Genomic DNA, 22,094 nt, shown 5'->3' with positions numbered 1-22,094 from the left:
GTAGTGCATTTCATTTAAATAAATTGTCTTCTCATACCCTTTACCTTCCTCTTTTAACAGTTACGAGCACACGAGTCGCGTTTTCAACAGCTACGAATCAAGCATGTCCAAGACTTGCACCTGGCTCTATGAGACATTTAATAAAACTCTACGCAGAGATTTTGATAAGGCAGAGCAGGCGGTGAGACGTTTAGCGCAGACTCTGCGGGAACATCGCGAGGAAATCTTTAATGCGGCACGCAAGTGAGCTACGTTTTTCATTCTTCAACTACTTTTTAGAGCAATAAATATGAATACTATTTTTTACTGATAACGAAATATTTATTACCTAATGTTAAGTGTGAAAATATTATATTATAATTTGCAAGAGGATTTGATTAGACTGTCTTAAAATTATTACTCAATGCAAATTGGAATTGGTCGCTTTGTAGATTGCGAAAAGTTATGCCCAATGAATCAAAGATCATCTCAGCTTGTGTCGCTATTTTGATAAGCCAAGAGTAATGCGTTTTAATTTATTTGTTGTGTATTCAAGACGAAAGATCTTCAGTGTTTCGAAAGACGTGACTCTGTGCAAATCGAAATGAAAACAATATTATTTGGGCTTGTTATCTTCGCTGTTTTTGTGCACTGTCTTGGAAATGTGAGTGTCCTTATCGAATCAACTTTAAAACAATTTAAGAAATTGATTTAATTCTTAGTATTCCAATGATCGAACCAGTTACAATTGTATAGACAATAATGTAATAAGCGCAGAGGAAGGGTTAGCTTTCTTGAAGCATGAAGAAGATATTCAAAAAAAGTGGATTTCATTAGTTGAACCTTTTAATGAAGTGAGTGTTGTTAGCGAATCTACTTTAAAATCATTTTACAATTGTGATTGCATCCCTAGTATTGCACCGATCCTGCCTGTGCCACCTGGAAGACCAATACACCTTTGCGAGTTCAAGAGAAGCTTGCAAAGATTAGATTAAATTTAGCCGATGAAGGCATTGAATGTACTTACGAAATTAAATCGCATAATTATTAAGCTCGTTTGCTGGATCGTCAGTAATAGGGCCGCATCATTTTATTGAACTTAATAAATAAGTTTTATTTGCTACAAGTTTCAAACCAAACTGTTTGTTTTCATCAATTTTCCTTGCTTGCAACTATTTATATAGATAGCCGTTGATACTGCTAAATTTAACAGCTCTGTAAAAAAACATTGTATGCATCTGTTAAGCTTGCAGGCTTAACGCGCAACTGTAATGTTATTAGGCTGTTAATAACATTTTGACATATTTTGAGAAGCATTTTCTGTGCTATAACAGACAGCTTTTTCGGAGGCAATCTCTTTCGCAATTAATATGCTTAATTTCTTTTTTCTTTTATATTTATTTAAACAAACAAACAAGTTATGCTATTAGTACCAATAGCTCTTGGCCGGCGTGCGCTCTTCCTTGATGCCCATCTCCTCCATAATGTCCATTTCGAAGGTGGCCAACTTTGGCTGGAAGGTAATCTCACCCACAACAGCAGCTGTTGTGTCCTTCTCCCGCTCTATGTACGCATTGGGAGTCTTGTAGTCGTAGGTCTGATTGTTTGTCTCCGGAATAGGGATAATACGACCCGAACGCATTGAGACGCGAACCTTTTCGCCTTCCTCGGTGAAACGCCATTCGAAATCGGTGCCCTGCAGATCAGAGGGATCGACCAGACGAATGTCTTTGGTTACGTTAAGTGGAGACTCGGACTTAATGATTATGCCGGGGAATTCCTTTTCGGCCCCAACTCGTCGATAATGCCAATTGATGCCCTCGACAATTACCCAGTTACGCTCGGGAATCACTTGGGTGACAATGCCCTGCTTGCCTTTGTCTTTGCCCACGAGCACTTCAATGCGATCGCCGCGAAAGAAGCTCCAGTCCTCTACAAAAGTTCAAGGGTTAAAGTGGATGTGATGGAGACAACTTTTCACTTACCAATTGGCTCCACGAAGACTTTGCGCCGGGAAGTGCCGGGCATATTTTGTTGCCTGAAGTGTCCAGTCCATGAACGATTTGTGGTGTAGCGATAACGCTTGCGTTCAACGGTACGTGGAAGATAATTTGCTTCTTTCGGCGTTTGCCAATACACCTGTAAGTATTTCAGTAATAATTAAAACTTAAGCACAGTAAACATTCCAAAAGCAGCGCAGTTGTTACGTGAGCGGTCAACACTCGTTTTCTGTTACAATTGCACTGATTACTTGCCTGCTTTTTGCTGCGCTCTATGTATTCCTTGGGCAGGTTGGAGAAGTTCTTTAATTTACTCGCCAGAAACTGTGTGATCCGCATTTTTGTGTGATTTTCTTTTTATTTTTGAAGAAAACAGCAAAATAAACTTAAAATGCGGTGCGCCTAACAGCTGTTTGCCATTCACAACATAACGAGCAAAGGTTTAACTGCACCCGATAATTATCGATAACTCGATTGCTTGATAAGTTGTTAGGAACACTTATTGTTCTTACTTAAATTGAAAGAAATAGAAAGCGGTGAAATTTGTTTACATTAAAATAATCATTTTCATTTAAAAAATAGCAAAAATTTAGCTAAGCAAATCAGCTGTTGCATCGCATTACCAGGGCTGCAGGAATAATTCTAACACTATCATAAATCACCTATACACAGAGCGTAAAGAAGAGGCAGCGTCTTTGCTTGTGCTGTTTGCTATCTGCAATATATTTTTCTTAAATTACGGGAGAGCGATGCAAAAAACCGGCTTATAATAACAAAAAGGTAATGTTCGACTATTTAACTGTATACACGTGCCTAGTGCACGTTCATTAGGTTGCTTACTATCAAGCTGAGAGCACCTCGAAGAGAATAAAAAGAAATTACGACAACAGCGACGTCGCTTAGTCATAACCAATACATTGATAAAAAGATAAACAATTGAAAGAAAGAGCTGTGTGTGTGTGTGTGTGATAAGTAAACAGAATCAAACATGTCCTCGTACCACATTGTAGATATGACGGATGCCAACGAGCCCGAGCCCGTGCTGCTCTCCAAGCACGCCAAGAACCTGCTGCGCTTCCTCCACTTGTTGCCAGCACGCATGTCCTCGCATGATAGCACCAGGTAAGTAAAGGATATTTTTTGATTGTGCGTCCCAGAACTCTGGCATTATGAGAGCTAGAAACATGCATTTTGTGGACGATACTCTTGTAAACCGGTATAAAGGAATAAACACGAGCTTAATTACAGCTTTAAAGCGTGTATTTCACAGTCGAGCACACTCGATTGTATCCTACGAACTCATCTTAATTGAACTTTTCTCCCTTTAACAGGAGCACCATTGTGTTCTTTGCCATATGTGGACTGGATGTGCTCAACTCACTGAACCTGGTGACGCCACAGATGCGCGAGGACATCATCAACTGGACCTATGGTGGCTTGGTTGTGCCACGCGCCGATGAAAAACAATGCGGTGGCTTTATGGTGAGCATAAATACTTGTCAACCTACTAACTTCCTTCACTTCAGATACGATAAACAAACAAGCTGAATAGCAAGCAAATACAAACAAACTTATCGCTTTACGTGGCGCTACAGCAGACGCTGCGGCAGTCGGACGCGAACTTCAGCACAAGATTTACACAGAGCAGTGAAGCATATTAAGATTTAATGTTCCTTCATGATTTATGCCAACTTCAAGAGAGTTAACTACAAAACCGGAACCTGCACTGATTGCTTCGTTTAGTTACTGGAACAACAATTCATTCTTATGCATAATTTTATTACCTTGAGTTGTATTTGCGCAGCAACCAGAGACGCTGTCGTCTCTTATCACCGACGCCGTCGGTTTATCAGCAACATGCATAACCACTTTGCAGGGAATACCATTTATCTTGCACAATAACGCTATCTCTCTCACTTTTCCATATCATTGTCAGGTTAATTACCTTAGTCATAAAAATATTTTGATTTTTATTAGTTTAAAGTTAATCATTATCGAAGAATTAATTTATATAGGCGGATTTTTGAGTATGCACATTTTCTTGTATCAAAATTAACATTTATATTTAATAATTATCATATACTATTAACCTTCTACTCTCTTGGTTGCAGGGCTGTCGAGCAATGCTGCCACAAACAGACGACGCCAAGGTGCTGGAATGCATGCGACAGTATCAATGGGGTCATCTCGCTATGACCTACACTAGTATCGCAGTGCTGGTGACACTGGGAGATGATTTGTCCCGTCTCGATCGCAAGAGCATCGTGGATGGCGTCGCGGAGGTGCAACGTCCCGATGGCAGCTTCAGTGCCTGCGTCAATGGCAGCGAGGATGACATGCGCTTCGTCTACTGTGCTGCCACCATTTGCCACATGCTCGACTATTGGGGCAGCGTGAACAAGGAGTCCATGTTTCAGTTTATTATGCGCAGTCTGCGCTACGATTATGGCTTCAGCCAGGAGCTGGAGGGTGAAGCCCATGGAGGCACTACATTTTGTGCGCTGGCTGCCCTCGAGTTGAGTGGCCAACTCGACCGATTGGATGCGACGACTTTGGAGCGCATTAAACGCTGGCTTGTCTTCCGGCAAGTGGATGGTTTCCAGGGTCGTCCCAATAAACCAGTGGACACTTGTTACTCCTTCTGGATTGGCGCCTCGCTGCGTATTCTCAACGGTTTCGAGTTGACGGACTATGCTGCGAATCGGGAATACATCTTGAGCACACAGGATAAACTGATTGGCGGCTTTGCCAAATGGCCGCAGTCCTCACCAGATCCATTTCACACGTACCTCGGCCTCTGTGGTCTCGCCTTCACCGGGGAGCCGGGTCTCAACGCTGTCATGCCCAGTCTGAACTTCTCGATGGCTGCTCATGCGCATCTGAAGCAGTTGCACGAGCATTGGAGGGCCAACAATGGCCTCAGCCATCTGAGTATCGATGGCAGCGGAGATGCCACAGCAACAACGACGACGACGAAGAAGACTACCTCGAGTTCGCCTCTAATATCAGCACAATGATGGGAAAGATGTTTGTTAACAATGCACTATGTAAAAGTAAACTAATTGTACGCTTATAATAAGTATTTTATTTTGCTAAGAATGCTTTTTGAACATTTTTAATCATCGGCAAAAACAGTTGGCATTTGTTGTGGGATTTTTAACTGAATAATTATATGTATTGAAAACAAAAATGCTGGAGAATTGCCATTATTTTATTTATTGCTGGTGTTTAGCCCGCATCGTCCGTCTATTCGTAGTCTTAAATTGTTAATTTACAATTGTAAAGAGAAGTGGCAAAGATATGGCTAAGGTTAGAATTTTAAGAATAAAACGCGCATATATAATTTAAAACAAACAACTAAAAATCAACGCTTAATTTTTGCATTTTAATTGGGGGGAAAATCTGATTTTAACGTGTGCGATATTATAATTTAATTATAATTCACTGATTTCAACTTGTCAGTCAATTGCATTGTGAGTGCGCATAAAATTGAATTTAGCGGCTTGCTGCTCATTTCATCTGGGCAATTTATTATTTTGTTGGCGTTCGAAAAGTCCCACACTGCAACAACAAAAAGTACTTTTACACATTACAAAAGCAACAACACTACAAAATAAAAAAAAAACCCATCCAGAACAAAACTAAGGCAATTTGTGTAAAGCAACAACAAGCACTGCAACTAAACTTGAGTGTGTGTGTATGTGCATATTGCATATTGTGTGTGTGTGTGTGTAAAGTGTGCACATGTGTGCGTTTGCGACTCGCAGAACTCCAACAGCCGGTGTAAAATGTCAAATTCACCAGCCGAAGTAACAGGCGAACAGAAATGAGCAGCAAGCAGCAAAGCTCAATTTGGCACGCAGTAAAAGTTTGAGTAAGTTGAGTCGCTGTGAGTGGCAAATTTGAGCGTAAAGTCAAAACTCTCTTTGAGTGATCGTTGCATGTGAATTGCACTCAAAGTTAAAATTTGAGTTAAATGCTGAATGGGTACAATTTAAAAGGCGATTTCTTTTGATTTGAACTTAGTAATTCCAGCGCGTGCACCTTAATAAAAAAAGTAAGCATTTAATTTGGACTATAATTTCTTTATTGTTGCTTAAATTAACATTCCTTTTGTCAGAGTTTAATAACAATGCGGACAAAGCCCAATAACAGCAGTTATTTAAAACATATGTATGTACATTGCAGATATTTAGATATGCATTGCTTTTCCAATGAATCATGTTGCTTGGGAAATTGACCATAAGGTTTACATAAATTGTACTATAATTTTAATTATTGCTAACTATGAATTTAGGTTGATTAAGTGCATAAAGTATAGATCAATTTTAATACAAATTTCGATTAATGTTAACTACGAAAAATTGTACATTTCTTATAAAAACTTAAAACTCTTATTTCTTGATATCTGAAATGATAGTAAATAATGAGTTGTTAATAAAAATTGCACAGCATAAAATTAAGATTATATATATTTCTATTCTTATGGCTTTTTGCAATCCCTGGCTAATTTGGCTTCCTTCCAGCTGCCTGTACAGTAAACAATATTTACAGATGACTTGCTTCCTTCGTCGTATAGCCTCCAGTCTTCGCTCCTCTCTCAGACCTGCAGATAGAGACGATGCTGCATGGCGGGCAGATTGTATCCCATGCTGGGCCGATCGATGTGAAGGCGTCCACGAAGCGGCGCCAGGACGCGCTCAGTGACCAGTGGACAACGCTGGACCATTAGCGATTGGAGCTGGGGGCAGCTGCGGGTTAAAGCGCTGCAGTTGGCAGTTGGCAGTTGAGGTGGGGTGGACAGACAGGCGGAGAAGAGTTGAGAGCGTGGTAAAAAGAGAGAGAGAAAGAGAGGAGAAAAGGGAGAAGATGTGGTTGTTGTTGGGACTCGACTAGTAAATAAGAAAATCGCTGGGATAGAAATCGTTCAAGTTGTAGGCTGCAGCCACATTCTGGGCACGTGGCCGATCAATGTGCACCCGCTGTTGACGCAGTGGCGCCAAGGCGCGCTCCGTGATGCGGTGGCAGCGTTGAATGAGCAGCGACTGCAGTCGCTTGCAATGCACGCCGAGGGCGCTGAAAGAGATGCTAAGAGGATGCAGCGGAACGAGACGAATATATTTGTGGTACTTACTGGACGCCATAGTCCGAGATGGAGGCGCAACCAATCAGATTAATGTGCTCCAGCTCGCGACAATAGTTGCCAATTTGGATGAGCACCTGATCCGTGACACTCGGCGTATTGGCCAGCGATAGAATCGTCAGCTTGTTGAGTTTGCGAAAGAAGATGATCAGGCAACGTTCGCCAATTGCGCCACAATGCGAGATGTCAAACTCCACAAGTTTGCTTTGATGCAGCGTCAGCGCATCGACAGCGCCTGTCGTCAGCCACTGGCACTTGGAGAGTTTCAGCACTCGCAGCTCCTTGCACTGGACAATGATGGGCTGCAGTGACAGTGCCGTGATGTTGATGCATTCATTAAGATTAACGGCGCTCAAACGCTGTTTGTTGTTGTTGAGCAGCGGCAGCAGCAGCTCGTCGGTTAGCCACTTGCAACGGGCCAAATGCAGGTGCTCCAGGCGACGACAACAGCGGGCCATCACCTTGAAAGCGTGCTCGATATTGCTTGTGTTATTCCCGGAGAGTTGAAGTTCTTGTCGGCGTTCCAGCGCCGCTTCAGCAAAGCGCAGAGCAGTGCGTGAGCAACTGCGCAAATTGAAGAGATCCTTTAGTGACAGCAGGCTGCACATGTGTGGTATGAGCACATCCTCCCAGCTAATGTCGAAGAGCGTTAGTTCTCCGTTATGTGGCCTTGACATCAGCATCATCATGGGGCTGGGAGTGCGTGTTCTGCGGCTGCCCATGACAGCTAAATGTGTCTCCTCCTCAATGTGCAGCGTACACATGCTTACGTGATTACTGCGTCAATTGCAACTATTAAATTGTATTTTATACGCAGTTAGCACACAGCAGCAACACACAATGAATGTTGTTTACAAATGAACAGCTGATTTACGCAGGCGCCACAAGAACAAATGCATTGACAAGATTGTCACGTTTATCGTGCGAGTTTTTCACCACGCCGATAACTTGCAAGCAAACTAATTATCGATAGTACCTGAGCTTTGAATAAATGCGTTATGGTTATATTGCAAAAAAGCACAGTAAGCTCCTAATTCATATTATTTTTAATTACAATTATCAGCTAATTAACGCAGATGCTAAAAAAATTAAATAAATAGAAAACGATTTTGATGAATTTCGTCATCTGACGTCACAAATACAGAGCAAGCAATACCCGATAAACGATTGCCGATAATCCACACGCATTTGCGCTCTTTTGCAGTTCAATATTCAGTTATCTAGGAAGTGAAATAAATTTGACATTATTTAACAATTGGCGGCCCACAAAATGTCGGTTTGCAGTTCCGCTGAAATTGCCGAAAAGAGACGTCTTGCCATAGCTAAATTGCAGGCCAAAAAGGCTGCGTCTTCCACTACAAATGCCAACGAACAGTTGGGCGCCAAGTCAGCAGCAAAGTTTTACAATTCCCCGCCACAAAGTAACAACAATAAAGCAGCAACAAGTGGAAGCTTAAACACAAACAAGAGTTCAGCTTTTCTGAATGCTCTTAAGGCAATCAAAACCACCAGTAATCGAGAACTGAGCCGTGCTTCAGCGCATCCCTATCAGCGTCCCAATGGAGGACCAAGTAGACCCACTTTAAGCCTCAGTCCAGAGAAGAAGGACGCGAGTAGCAGCAACCTGGCGCCTGTTTTCATTAAAGCTGTGACCTGTCGTATCTATTTGATCAGTGCCCACAGATTCGCGGTAGAACCTTCGGCCTACCACGAAAAACTCATTCAAGTCTTTAAGATGATGCCCACCAAATCGTATGATAGTCACACACGCATCTGGGACTTCGATTTAAAGGATTATCAAGCGTTGCAGCAACATGTGGGTGACATGAAACCGCATGTGGTGATCGGCAGCATACCAAAGAAAGTCATGGACCTGTGTCAACAAACGCCAAAGCCACTCGAACGCAGCGTATTGGCTTCCATATCGCCCACGCTGGCCGAGAAACTGATGCCGTTTCAGGAGGAGGGCGTCTGGTAAGTTCATGTCACTGTTTCACCAACTCTTCTACAAAATATTTTACTTCGCAGCTTTGCCATTGCTCAGCAAGGTCGAGTTATGATCTGTGATGAAATGGGCTTGGGCAAAACATATCAAGCTTTGGCCGTGGCTGATTACTTCAAGGACGATTGGCCTCTGTTGATATGCACCACGGCCAGCACACGTGATGCCTGGGCTCGTCACATTGCCGAGTTGTTGCCTGCGGTGCCGTTGCACTATGTCCAGGTGCTGGCTAATAATCAAACGTATGTGGGCGAGGCGCAGGTCTTGATTGCCAGCTACAACATGATGGAGCGTCACATGGAAAAGTTGTCGCAGCGTAAGTTTGGCATTGTCATCTACGATGAATCGCACACACTGAAGAACAGCAAAGCCAAATGCACGACGGTGGCCAAGCGATTAGCGGAGACAGCCAAAAGAGTCATCTTGTTGTCTGGCACGCCAGCTCTATCGCGTCCTCTTGAATTGTTCACGCAGCTGCAGCTGGTGGACAGTCGCTTCATGAACTTTATGGAATTTAGTAAGTAGTTAGTCTCTAGTTTATTTCCATTAAATTAATGTATATATTTCATTTCAGCCACGCGCTATTGCGATGGCAAGCAGTCAAACTTTGGCTGGGATGCGAATGGTCAATCGAATTTGGATGAGCTTAAGATTATTTTACTGCTCAAATATATGCTGCGTCGCACCAAGGCGGAGGTTTTGCCGCAGCTGGCCGAGAAGAATCGGTAAGTCAACAAATGGTTTAAGCAACCGTTTTTAATTTAACTGTTTTTGTAATATTAGAATCTTAATAGACTTTACGCTTTTATTCCAACTTATATTAATTTAAAGTACTCTTTCGCAGTGAGACAGTTGTGCTTGATCCGGCGCTGGTTTGGACAGATGAGAATGCTCAGACGACTTGCAAGGATCTCAATTCAGAGCTGAAGTCTGCCAAGGGCAGATCTCGCGAGGAAGTCTTGCTGCGTTTCTATGCGCGCACAGCAGAAGTCAAAACACGCGCTGTGTGGTAAAGTTACAAAAAATATTTAAATTGTCATATCCAATTGATTTATATTGCTTTCATTGCAGCGCCTATCTCAAAACACTTATTAAGGAGAAAGTCAAGTTTATAATCTTTGCGCATCATCGTGTGATGCTGGATGCCATAAGTGATTGTTTAACTGGTCTTAGGGTCAACTATATACGCATCGATGGTCAAACGCGCAGCGATCTGCGAGCTGATTATGTAGACAAGTTTCAAAAGCAAAGCAACTGCAAGGCGGCGGTGCTTTCCTTAAAGGCCTGTAATTCTGGCATCACTTTGACGGCTGCCGAGATGATTGTGTTCGCTGAGCTGGACTGGAATCCAAGCGTAAGACAGTTTAATAAATAAATATATAAATGTTACATAAGTTATTTTGCTGTGCAGACTTTGGCGCAGGCGGAGAGTCGAGCTCATCGCATAGGCCAAACCAAGCCGGTGGTGTGTCGCTATTTAATGGCCACGCAAACAGCAGACGACACCATCTGGAACATGCTGAAAAACAAGCAGGAGGTGCTCAGCAAAGTGGGCATCTTTGCGGAGAATTTGCAGAAGGCAACGCACACAACAGCGCCCACAATTGTAGGATATAAAACATGCAACATAAGAGACCTTTTAATAACTTGTACTCTTTGTAGTCCCACAAGATGGAAGAGTTTTTCTCGCCTGCTAAATCTGGAGCAGCTTCACCGGCAGCTGGAACTTTAAAGCAATACTTTACGCCAGCCACAGCAGCAAAAACCGAGTCAAACAACAACGTGGATTCTGCGCAGGATATTGCCGCATTTTTCGATGAAGACGATGATGATGCTTTCAAGGATTTAGTGTGTTGATTGTTAATTTCTACCTATGTAATTATATTAATAAATTGTGCTGTTTGTAAATGAATTTAAAATATATTTGCTGTTAAATAAGTTGCATCTGTAAGTGTTATTTAGTTGTTAATCATCATCAAGCGTTCACTGCGCATGCTCCACGTTCAATTCGTCCTGTTTGCTTCCCTGGCAACAAGTCGAATAATAATAAATAGTCATGTGAACTTTTCGTGTTGACTCAAAAGTCAAGCTAAATATAGATATAGTAAATAAGTCAAGACATGGACTCCTCACTGGGCGACAATGTGGAGCTTATGGGCGAGGAGGAGGATCTGGGCGATGACGACTACGGCATCTCGTTTACGCAGCAGATCATCGAGCTGAAGTAAGTGCAAGCAAAATATGGAATACCTTTTGAGTTAATCACGAACTTCCTTTGCAGACATTCCTTTGGCTACGACTGCAAGCGGCTCTTCAATCTGGTTCTCGTGGACGATGACACACTCATCTTTGTCTCTGGCAACTTTCTGCACTACTTCAGCATCTCGCGTCGAGAGGTGACTTTTCGAGAGACTGTTTTTGGCTGTGGCATTGGCTTCATTACCAAAAACGAGCAGCCACAGTACAAGGATCTGTTCACTGTGGGCGAGAACGGTCCCAAGCCGACCATCTTCATCTACGAGTATCCCTCGCACGATGTGCGCATCAAGTTAACAGGTGCAGCCAAATCGTGCTTCACTGCCGGCTCCTACAATTCGAGTGGTGAGCTGTTTGCCTCCCAAGCCGGTTATCCGGACTTTATCATCACCATTTGGCGCTGGGAACGCGCTGAAGTTGTGCTGCGTGCCAAATCCTTTCAGAGCAACATACTCTTCGTGCACTTCTCCGAATACAATCCCATTTTGTTGTGCTCCTCGGGTCTCAGTCACATCAAGTTTTGGAAGATGGCGAATACCTTTACCGGACTGAAGCTCAAGGGTGACTTGGGACGCTTTGGCAAGACGGATTTCAGTGATATTTCCGCCATGTACATGTTGCCCGATGAGAATGTCATCTCTGGCTGTGATTGGGGCAACATGCTGCTCTGGGAGGCGGGACTGATTAAGTTTGAGATCTGCCGCAAGGGTCGAAAACCGTGTCACCTGAAGCCCATCACACGGATTACGATGAAGAACGGCGAGGTGACGACTGTGGGCATGGATGGCTATGTGCGTGTTTGGTACTGGGAGACTGTTGATATTGCTGATCCGCCGGAGGACGATTTGTTTGTCGAAATCGATCCGATCTATGAGTTTAAAATCTCCGAGGTCGAAATACGCGCCATGCAAAAGATTAAACCCTTTGAGGAGAAGGATTTTGGTTACTACGCTCAGGATGGCAGCGGTGGCATTTGGTTCTGTGACATCAACACCTACGATGTTCCCAGGCAGCCGAAGCAGCTCTATTCCTGCGTAGGCGGACGAGTCTTAGCTGCCCAAATGTCGCCAGTGTCGCCGCATATGTTGGCGCTCTCCGAGACCGGAAAGATCTTTGTCTACGACTATGAGGAGAAGCGTCTACTGCTGGAGAAACAGTTTGCAGCGAATGGGGTGGACATATTGTGGATGGACACACAGATCTCAAGGTTGGGTACCGAGATGGTCGCTGGCTTTGAGGATGGCATACTGCGGCACATCTTCCTCGACTTGAATGATCCCAAAAAGGCTTCGATGCATCTAGTCAACGCCTTTAAAGCGCACACAGCTCCCATAACACGGTTGACAATCAATCGCTCCAGTTCGTTGCTGCTCACTGGCTCCGCGGACAAAAGCATGTTCATCTACTGCTTGAGTAATAATCCATCCAACTCGCTGGTGAAACTGCAGCCGTTGGGCTTTGTAGAGTTCAAAGCTGTGCCAAATTGTTTCTACTGGCATGAGGAGCAGGACTCAGTTGTGCTCATTGGCTGCAAATCCGGCGAGGTCTATGAGTACAACATACGCACCAATGTCAGCGACGAGGAGACCTATTTGTCCTACAACATCACCGATGCCACACGCTTGCGTAGCACACGCTTCGTCTCGGTTAAGAGTCGCATTCGTCGCGAGTTGAGGAGGGAGAAAATCAAGAAGCGCAAGGAGAAGAAACGCGAGCGCAAGATGCGTGAGATCGAGAAGCTAAAGAAGGCGAATCCCGGTCTACAGATTGATATGGAGAGTGCTTTAGCTGACTCGGAACCAGATGAGGAAGAGGAGCCGCTGCACGTTCCCAGCATTCCCAATCGCATCATCTGGCTGCGCTACACGGAACGCAACACCATCTGGGTGTCCATGGCTGGCTACGATGCTGGCTACATCTATGAGCTGGAGTTCGATGTACTAGAGCCGAGCTTCTGTACGCTCATCACGGATGCCGATGACATCGAGATACACTCCTACCTCATCGTGTAAGTACTTCGATTAATCTTTCGACTTCCTTACTACTCTCCGTTTTCCTCAGCGATGAGTTCATCCTCTTTGGCATGATGAATGGGAGTCTGCGCATTAATCACTTCAATCCTGAGAACTTTACGGATCTCGCCGACTATCGCCATTATCCCATGCACGATGCACTCAAGGGCATCATTCCCTGCATCATGAGCAGCTACGATGGCAAACATCTCGTCTCTGTGGGCTACGATGGCAACGTCTTCCTGTACAACTGGAATGGTCCGAAGGTGGTGCGACATTCGCTGATGAAGTCCTTGCCACGCATGCCCATCATTGGTCCAGTTGAGGACATAGTTGATCCGGAGACGCCTTCGTTGGAACAGGAGAAGATCAATGCGGAGTTGAAGCGACAGCAGGAAGCAGCCGAGGCGCATGATCGTGATGTTCTGGCCAAGATTGGTGCTCTGCAGAGTGTCTACTTTGAAATAGTCCGCAGGAATGATGAGTTGCCTGCGGGATTGCGGGTGCACGACAAGGATTTGCTGCTTGATCCCCGCATCACGCAACAAATACGCGATGAACTTCAAGCCGAGCTGGATGATGTTCGCGAGGATCTTGCCTACGATCTGGAGTTTGCTCAAGTTGGTCACTCGAAGCTCTACAATCACTTTCTCAAGAAACTCGACCACGTGCCATTTACCATAACGCCGCTTTGGTAAGGCTTGGAATTGGTTTAAAGTTGTTATATTTTATTAAGTTTGTTTTATTTTTGTAGTGCTAATATTGAACCTGTTTCCACGTTTCGCTTAGAGACTTTGGGCGAAGAGTTTCAGCAAATTAAACTCGACATCGAGGATCGTCTTAAAAGGGAGCAAGACATGCGGTAAGTCAGCTCGCTCTTGCTTGGTTTAGTTACTTCTCTAACCCTTAAACAAGAAATATATATAAAACTACTTACTTTATAATTGCAACAAGCAGCAGACGCATTGATGACCGAATACCAGATCAGCCGGAAGTGTAAGAGTAGACAGTTATTTTTTAAAAATCTGACTTAAGTTAAATGCATTTGAAGCACGAAAATTTTCACTTAATAATTTTGAGTAGAGCCCATCAACTATATAAATTGTCCGATATTATTATTTTTTGTTATAAGAACTTTCGCCTAAAGAGATTATTTTTTTTTTTTTAACAATTATGATTGATTTTGATTTACTATATTGTATTTTATTTTATATTATTCCATTTGCTATTATTATATTTGATTATACCCAAATTAAAAGCAAATCGTTATTTTCACTTCTAAGGAATGATGAACAAATCTATTTCTTTTAGAATTTAACATTTTAATTTCAAGATATAGCTAATAGAGTAAATTACACAATGGACTTAGTAATAAAAGCAAATATTAATCAATTATACCTTATATATTTCATACATCAAATTATTTGCTCGTCATATTTTCTGTTGCCTACTTTTCAGGGCAGTTCGCACAAGATACTTTTTCAGCTTTTGTGTTGTTTTTCAGTTACTTTAACTAACTCCGTTCACTTATCTACAGCTTAACCGAAGTGATTGCCTATGAGGAGAAGGAGGACTCCATAACCGGTCCGCCACCGGAAACCTTTTTCTTCGGCCGTGACCCAAAGAGCATCACACCGCGTTTCAGCAGAAAGATGATGCGACTGCTGCAACGCTATCGCAAGCGGCAGCTTTATGAGGTGCGACGCATCTTCGACTGGGACAAGCTGGAGCGTCAGAAACCCGATCCCAATCGCAATCATCCCGAGGATGATGCAAAAATTGCCGAAGCACAACGAAATCTGGGCGACTACAAGTTGAAGATCAATTCGGATTACGAACCAAAGACAACAGAGACACTGACAGCAAAGTACATTGAGATTGTGGAGTGTCGTGAGCAATACTTTGAGATGCTGGACGCGTTCAATCAGCGCGTTATGTTGATGCGTGACCAGAAGAAGGATCTCATGGAGTTGATACAGAAGCAACGCGATCGCTTGGAGCGCATTCACGAGTATCTGCCGGAGGTGAATCGCCTGCAGCTGAAGCACATCAATGAGATTGACCTGGAAATGGAGTATCCCGAACTGAATCTCATCGAGCACCATTTGCCCGGCTGTGGCGCCAATGTGGATGACATACTCTACCTGGAAGCAACTGTGGATGAGGTGATAAACAGCAAGAAGCCAAAGCGCACAGTGGACAACATCAGTTTGTATGAAATGGCCGCCATGGACAATCCCGATATACAGGAAGTGGTCAAATTCAACACGCTGCAAATCTCCAAGCTGAGCAGTACTTTGCCGCCGGAGGAACTCATCGCCTTCATCGGCAAGCTGCCACCGGCCAGCGAACTGGCCTACTATGAGCTGGATGAGGAGGGCAACGCTCCATTCGCACTGGAGATGCGTCATCGTTGGCTGCGTCTGCTGACGGTGGAGCAGCTGTTGATCATTGCCCATGTAGATGAGCAGGTGCGTCTCTTCGATCTGCAGATGGAGAAGCTGCATGTGGCGCGCTTTCACACCAAGTTGAACGCAGAGTTTCTCACCGCCTTCATGATCAGCCTGAATCAGGAGTTGTATATACTCCGCGACAGCGAACAGATTGAATCACAGCTGCTGCAGAATGCCAAACATGCGATGGGCACACGAAATGAACTGCAGGTGATCATCAATGCCACCAATCGGCAGCTGGATGAGCTGCGCAAGGCCATCGATAAGATCAATGAACAGATCAGCGGACTGCAGGTGGCCTTCATGACCGCCATCAAGGGGCACAAGTTTTACGACTTTCTGCGTCGTATCTTCAAGAAGAAGTGGCGACCGCCGAAGCGAGTGCGTGGCGACGACGAGGAGTCTTCGTCCTCGTCATCGTCGTCCTCGTCCAGTGAGGATGAGGGCGCCGATGCCCAGAGTGTTGACTCCCTGGACATGACCACCATACGCTTGGATGAGGCCACCTGCCCGACGGGTCTGGAACGCCAGCTCTATGAATGGTCCTTTGTTATGCGGGCAGATCGTCACGCCTTGGAGCGCACTCTCCTCGAGAACCAGGCCGATGTGGAGCGCAAGCGTCGCGAGATTGCCGAGATGCAGACCAAGATGAAGTACCACGAGGAGGTCTATCAGCGCGAGAAGAACACGCTGCTCCAGTTTAGGGTGAGTCGAATTTTAAGAGTAACTTTTGGATGATGAAACGAAATGTTAAAAATCTGTAATTAACATAACGCAACTACTCTTAATTCAAGTAAAGCCTCCTAACTCTTACCATTTGGGAAGGAAAAGCAGTTTAGAATATTTAAGCTCAGAAAGTAGAGTTTAGGAAAAACTGTTTAATAATCTTAATAATTCCAAAATGTTAAATTATATTAGCTAACTAATGCAACTGCTGTTAATTCACATAAAGAGTGCAGCCTCCTAGCTCTTACAATTTGGGCTGTGCAGGTACCGTTAGGTAAGGAAAAGCAGTTTGAAATAATTAATATCAGACTATAGTATATAAAACATAGGAACATGCGGCTAAAGGCTGCCTAATGCTGTAGAGGATATAGAATATAATATAGAATATTAAAGAATATTAAGTGGATGATTACATTCTTGAAGTTTAACACGATTGATCAATTAGTCATAGAGCTACATATGTACCTCAAAAACATTTTGCTTTACTTGGAAGAGTTAAATTACAATAGTTCATTCCTAATATAAACTTTACTCTAAAAAAGTACCAGCATGAGGGTAATACCAATCATAAAGTAAACCAGATTTTATCGTTAACTGATCAATGTCAAAAAAACTTTCCATTTTGTACAGCGCAACAGGCAGCAAGAGATCAACAAGGTGCAGGTCAGTACAGTGCTGCGCATGGATCAGCTGCAGCACTTTCATGAGGGGCACGACTTCCGGGATGTGTCCCAGGCGATACTCTTCGATGCGGATATGCTGATCGATTTGCGTCGCCGCGCCGAGAAGTTGCATGAGGAGACTCAGGCCACGAAGCGTTGGCATCGCATCAATTTTGTGCACTTGCGTCGCATGAATCGTGACATTAAATTCATGCGCTTTGAGATTACGCGACTGGAGGAGGAGATTAAGCAGGCGCAGATGAAGCGCTTTGGGGTGATTATCAATCTGGATGAGCTGGAGGAGGAGGTGTTGCGACGCTACGTCTTTGAGCTGGAAACAACAGCAGAGGATGAGATGAGAGCACTCGAAAAAGAGCTGCAGGAGCGCAAGGTAAGTAAAGGGGAAATGGGAAATAATTTGTTTTAAATATATTTATTTTTAAACAACAAGATCATTCGCTTATGATAAGTACAACATTGCATGAAATTTATTAATTCGTAGTTTAAAAAAAAAATTAAAAGCTATTTTGAACTTGTCATTCAGTATTTGTTCGTTAAGCTAAGACACAAACCACAGCACGTATTTCAACTAGTGCTAAACGAAGACACGAACCAGTTGTAGCTTTGAAACCTATTTTAACATAATCCATCGCTTGTTATTATACATTATTACAATTTAATAATGAAATCCTTTCTTAGATCGAACTCTCCCGCTGCGAGGAGCAGATGGTGCAGGAGACGCAGACGAACACGGAGAAGGTGAACTTACAAACGGTGCTGCTGGAGCAGAAGAATGTGCTGGACAACATACTCGATGTGCAGGAACGCAACTACGAGAAGTGGGCTAATCCTCAGGTGCTCAATCTGAACTACGACATTGAGAAGCTGATGGGGATTGAGAATGCGCTGCTTCAGCAGATCGAGGTAAAAGTCACTACACCTTATTTCTAGTGTCACTTGATTAACGAGATTCTCTTTAAACAGTGTCTGGAACGCGAGATCTGCACGCTGCGTCTGAAGGCGAAACCACTGCAGATCAATGAGTTGGATCCCATACAACAACTCCAGCAGCAGCAGCAACAACAGCAGCCCGCTCTCAATGAGCTGACGCCAATGCCAGCCGAGGCAGAGATCTGTCCGGCCATACTCAATGTAGAGGCTTACATGCTGCCGCCCATGCCCGATGACTTCATCATGGATCGCGTGCACACGCTGGTGCAGAAGACCTTCAATCAGTTCTTTGGACGCCACACGACACCGGATCATGTGCGTCGCTTTGCACAGCGTTCGTCGTTATATTTGTGCCAGGCTGCTTACAGCTTTCAGGGTCGTTACACGGATCGCATTGCGGAGTGCATCACGGAGCATCTGGAGAGCATTGTGCCCAAGAAGTATTTGATACACATGAGCGCTGAGGAGATGCGCAAACTGTTCCAGGAGGTTGTCGCTGTCTTTGACTACGAACGCTCGGATGTGAATACCGAGGAGTTGATCTCAGGCATCTTTGAGCATGCCAAGGATGCGTTGTGTACCAAGGGCATTTGTGAGGTTGTCAACAGAACTCAATTCATTGTGCTGCACATGTTCAAGGAGCTGGCCGAAGTGCTGCCCCTGGAGGAATTCCAGGCAGATGAAACTGTGCGCATGATTGTCGATGTGCTGGAACGTGAACCGATGGCGGATCCGCGTGCCATCAATGTGGATGAGCTGGTGTCGAGTACGCTGCAGCATGCCCAGGAGAATCTACTGGACAATGTGACTGCGCTGCCTTTGGCGCAAGTGGGCAGCAAAATACAGAAGGCGCTGCTCAAACGTCGCCAGTACAAAACACCCAATTGCCAGTCACCTCTTTCGGTGCGCATTGCCAGCAAGAAGCCCTTGGCAAAGACGGGATTACCTTTCTGAGAACTTGGAACGATTTTTATTGCATGGACTAATATATTTAACAATATACAATACATAATGTGTAAAGCTTAAAAAGAGTTGTTTATTCCAATCTGCGTTGTTTACTCTAATCTGCGCTTCACCGTCATAATCTTCAGGGGCAGCAGCTCCAGCATCTCACGCACCACGCCAATCTCGCCATGCATTGGCTGCGACGCTTCCTTGTGCTCGGCGCAAGCTTCGCTGAAGCGTTTGTAGTATCGAAGACACTGATTCAGCTGCTCCAGCTGCTGCTGTGGATTCGCGCAAATCAACTTGTAATAGAGACGTCCAATGTGAAAGTGCGCAAAGAGCATCAAACGCTGCTCGCACAGCTCCATGTTGCTGCGCCATTTCTCAGTGTTATCGACTAGATAAGACTTGGCGTAGCTCTCAAAGTGTTTGATGGCCTTCAGGCAACTCTGATTCACCTTCTTGACCTCCTCGGGCGTCGGCGACTGTTGCGCCTTCATGTTATCAAGACGTATGTCCGTCACAGCAGCATGTGCCGTGCCCGCCACATACCAGCATTCGCGACAGATCTTGAGATAGAACACGGGGTCGAGTAGATCAAGCAGATCTTCCAAATACTTGGCTCGACGCTTTTGCATCTTCGCCTGGTTCTCGGGATTGTCCTCGAAGAAGGCGATGGCCTCGTATGCCTCGGCAAAGTCTTGCATTATCTTGGCATATTCGGTGGCCTCCGTCTCCGCTTTGTAGTAATCCTTGGCCACATCCAGCCACTCGTTGACAAAGTGAAACACGAGCTTGGCATCGTCAAAGGTGAGACAAAAGTCGCAGCTGACGCGACGCTCGCAGGCAGCCAAATCGAGATCAACAAAGCGATAGTCCTGATCTTCCAAAGCCAGCTGAGCAGTGGCTTTGTTTAGCTTATTGCCATCCTCGTCTTCATCGTCATCTGCTAGCAGACGCTCCCTGGACACCTGCAGCAAACTCAGTCCGTATTTGGCCCAGCAACGGGCCACATCCGCATAGCGATGCTTGAAGGTCTCTGTGTAATCCGCTCGCTGTTGTTCGCTCATCTCGGGCTTCAACATTGTCGCTTCATGCTCCGCCATAATGATGGTGGCAGCGGCCAAATGATGACGCGCCTCCTTGAATCGATCCTTGCCAATGTAATACTGCGACAATGTGGCTGTATTCAAAGCGAAGTCTATGGGATCATATGTCTTGTACTGTAGTTGGCGATACAAGGTGCGATGACAGCATTGCGCCGACTTCTCCGGCTCCCCAATGTGGCCATACATCTGGGCCAAGTAAAAGCCGCATAGCGTATAGATGTTCTCCAGCTCCTGGTTGCCTCCACCAGGAGTTTCATCTGGAGTGTGCAGCTCTGTTAAGTTCAATGCAACCTCTCCACTCTGTTTAAATGCCTGGTAGCTCTGCTCCGCCTTCAGCAGCAGATCGGCAGCCTTTTTGTATTCCTGCCTGGAGCCGAGCACAATGCTCAGCTCATTGATGGCACCCATGTAGGCAATGATGCACTCCGGACGTTGCTTGTGTGACTCCAGAAGCTCCAAGCACCGCACCAAGTACTTCTCGCCTTCCGATGACTCCTCGGTGAATATGTAAATGCGTCCCAAGTCTCGTTGCACAAAGCCAAGCATCGCCTTGTAGATGAGCTCTTCTTGACCGCCATCTGCTTCGCTGGCCTGCAGCGACACCAGCTGATCGTCAAGCAGCTTCTTGAGCGTTAGCAGCACATCCCGCGCCTTGTAATGGGAGCGATATGGATCAGTGGGTGGATCCGATTTGCTTTCGTCTTCGACTAGTTTGTTCGCCTGCTCGAACAACTCCTTGTAGTCGCTGAGCACTTCTTTAGGAATCACAGACATGACGCTACTTATTTTATTGTACTTTTAATTCAGTTTACTAGTGATTTAATCAAATGCAGAGCCGGTCAACAAACTATTCACATCACGTCACCTTGGCAGCTGCTGCATATAAACAAAATCCATAAATCGATTATTTGAGACCAGAGAATTCGATATGTCAGCTCAGGTTCGATATGTGCTATTCGGTATTTTAAGCGATTATTTCAGATGGCCATTCGATATGTGGTATTTTTGGCATGCCAAACTTCGGTCACACTATCACAATCTACACAAAGTGAAAAACAACACAGCGTCACGGCAACGCAAATAAAAGTGAAATAAATATTAATAAAATGGCTTCTGATGGCGAAGATATGATTTTAACGTCGACCGAAAGTGAAGTTTCAGCAGCGGAAACCGATACGGAGAGCAAGGATTTCGATGCCCACCTCTCTGCGTCCGATACAGAGGAAGAAGAAACTGTAGAGGTGGAAGCTGTCCCTGCATCGACTGAAGATGCAGATATGGAGGAATTGTTAAAACAACTGGAAGACTACACGCCCACTATGCCCGATGCGTTGACGTTGCATATACTAAAAAGCGTAAGAACAAATTTGTAAAGTTTCCGAAAGTGATAGTAATTTATTACATTTTTTTAGTCTGGGTTCAACACTGTTGATCCACGTATTGTGCGATTGATTTCGGTGTCGGCACAGAAGTTCATTGCGGACATTACCAACGATGCGTTGCAGCATTGCAAAACACGCACAACAAACATTCAACATTCCAGCGGTCACAGTTCAAGCAAGGTAAATACGCAAAATATTGCCAGAAGACTCTAGAAAATTCATAATTTGTTTCTACCTGCAGGACAAGAAGAATCCCAAGGACCGAAAGTACACGTTGGCAATGGAGGATTTGGTACCTGCTTTGGCTGATCATGGCATCACCATGCGTAAACCGCAATATTTTGTCTAGTTTCTAATGTAGCGTAAGAATGAAAATAAACAAACTATCAACAGTAACATATGTTTTCTTTGAAGTGGGAACAGTTTACGAACAGCTGTTTGGAAAGTAATTGATTGCAACCGATAACACATCTA

The 22,094-nt window shown here is 44.5% G+C and overlaps 8 protein-coding genes across 10 annotated transcripts in view; 5 read left to right on the top strand and 3 right to left on the bottom strand.

Moving 5' to 3' along the window:
• The window catches only part of LOC117563607 (uncharacterized), a 49,930-nt gene extending 48,880 nt beyond the window's left edge, over window positions 1–1,050 (top strand). For both annotated transcript variants that reach the window (XM_034242004.2, XM_034242003.2), the window contains 3 exons: window positions 61–643; window positions 702–833; window positions 893–1,050. In XM_034242004.2, coding sequence (XP_034097895.1) covers window positions 61–247 — 187 coding nt within the window. In that variant the 3' untranslated portion in view covers window positions 248–643; window positions 702–833; window positions 893–1,050. The remainder of the gene's footprint in view (window positions 1–60; window positions 644–701; window positions 834–892) is intronic.
• Window positions 1,051–1,371: 321 nt separating this feature from the next.
• On the bottom strand, window positions 1,372–2,413 carry LOC117563608 (probable 39S ribosomal protein L24, mitochondrial). Its single transcript, XM_034242005.2, has 3 exons — window positions 2,235–2,413; window positions 1,965–2,118; window positions 1,372–1,911 (listed from the first exon to the last, which is right to left on the bottom strand). Exons 1-3 carry the CDS (start codon window positions 2,316–2,318, stop codon window positions 1,406–1,408), a joined length of 744 nt encoding a protein of 247 aa, XP_034097896.1. The 5' UTR covers window positions 2,319–2,413; the 3' UTR covers window positions 1,372–1,405.
• A 101-nt stretch (window positions 2,414–2,514) lies between these two features.
• LOC117563606 (geranylgeranyl transferase type-1 subunit beta) lies at window positions 2,515–5,293 on the top strand. Its single transcript, XM_034242001.2, has 4 exons — window positions 2,515–2,759; window positions 2,990–3,101; window positions 3,311–3,461; window positions 4,091–5,293. Exons 2-4 carry the CDS (start codon window positions 2,992–2,994, stop codon window positions 4,994–4,996), a joined length of 1,167 nt encoding a protein of 388 aa, XP_034097892.1. The 5' UTR covers window positions 2,515–2,759; window positions 2,990–2,991; the 3' UTR covers window positions 4,997–5,293.
• Window positions 5,294–6,163: 870 nt separating this feature from the next.
• LOC117564823 (F-box/LRR-repeat protein 15) lies at window positions 6,164–8,012 on the bottom strand. Of its 2 annotated transcripts, none has more exons than XM_034243747.2 (2): window positions 7,114–8,010; window positions 6,164–6,745 (listed from the first exon to the last, which is right to left on the bottom strand). In XM_034243747.2, the coding sequence occupies exons 1-2, from the start codon at window positions 7,884–7,886 to the stop codon at window positions 6,580–6,582; spliced, it is 939 nt and encodes a 312-aa protein (XP_034099638.1). In that variant the 5' UTR covers window positions 7,887–8,010; the 3' UTR covers window positions 6,164–6,579. The 2 variants fall into 2 exon arrangements, with proteins under 2 accessions (XP_034099638.1, XP_034099637.1); XM_034243746.2 differs by having other exon boundaries at window positions 6,608–7,055; window positions 7,114–8,012.
• A 262-nt stretch (window positions 8,013–8,274) lies between these two features.
• Window positions 8,275–11,041, top strand: LOC117564822 (SWI/SNF-related matrix-associated actin-dependent regulator of chromatin subfamily A-like protein 1). Its single transcript, XM_034243744.2, has 7 exons — window positions 8,275–9,096; window positions 9,151–9,641; window positions 9,699–9,849; window positions 9,969–10,133; window positions 10,196–10,478; window positions 10,536–10,730; window positions 10,787–11,041. The coding sequence occupies exons 1-7, from the start codon at window positions 8,393–8,395 to the stop codon at window positions 10,979–10,981; spliced, it is 2,184 nt and encodes a 727-aa protein (XP_034099635.1). The 5' UTR covers window positions 8,275–8,392; the 3' UTR covers window positions 10,982–11,041.
• Window positions 11,042–11,190: 149 nt separating this feature from the next.
• Window positions 11,191–19,138, top strand: LOC117564073 (cilia- and flagella-associated protein 44). The gene is made up of 8 exons (XM_034242698.2): window positions 11,191–11,348; window positions 11,406–13,388; window positions 13,442–14,086; window positions 14,147–14,254; window positions 14,930–16,550; window positions 17,202–17,624; window positions 17,933–18,157; window positions 18,218–19,138. The coding sequence occupies exons 1-8, from the start codon at window positions 11,245–11,247 to the stop codon at window positions 19,136–19,138; spliced, it is 6,030 nt and encodes a 2,009-aa protein (XP_034098589.1). The 5' UTR covers window positions 11,191–11,244.
• On the bottom strand, window positions 19,132–21,132 carry LOC117564074 (KIF-binding protein). Its single transcript, XM_034242700.2, has one exon. The coding sequence runs from the start codon at window positions 21,010–21,012 to the stop codon at window positions 19,240–19,242; it is 1,773 nt and encodes a 590-aa protein (XP_034098591.1). The 5' UTR covers window positions 21,013–21,132; the 3' UTR covers window positions 19,132–19,239.
• Window positions 21,133–21,256: 124 nt separating this feature from the next.
• Window positions 21,257–22,010, top strand: LOC117564075 (transcription initiation factor TFIID subunit 10). The gene is made up of 3 exons (XM_034242701.2): window positions 21,257–21,593; window positions 21,651–21,800; window positions 21,862–22,010. The coding sequence occupies exons 1-3, from the start codon at window positions 21,345–21,347 to the stop codon at window positions 21,967–21,969; spliced, it is 507 nt and encodes a 168-aa protein (XP_034098592.1). The 5' UTR covers window positions 21,257–21,344; the 3' UTR covers window positions 21,970–22,010.
• Window positions 22,011–22,094: the final 84 nt, after the last annotated feature.

Source organism: Drosophila albomicans, chromosome 2L (assembly GCF_009650485.2).
Source record: "Drosophila albomicans strain 15112-1751.03 chromosome 2L, ASM965048v2, whole genome shotgun sequence".
Classification (NCBI taxonomy): domain Eukaryota; kingdom Metazoa; phylum Arthropoda; class Insecta; order Diptera; family Drosophilidae; genus Drosophila; species Drosophila albomicans.
This window is presented reverse-complemented; position numbering and strand designations above follow the sequence as displayed.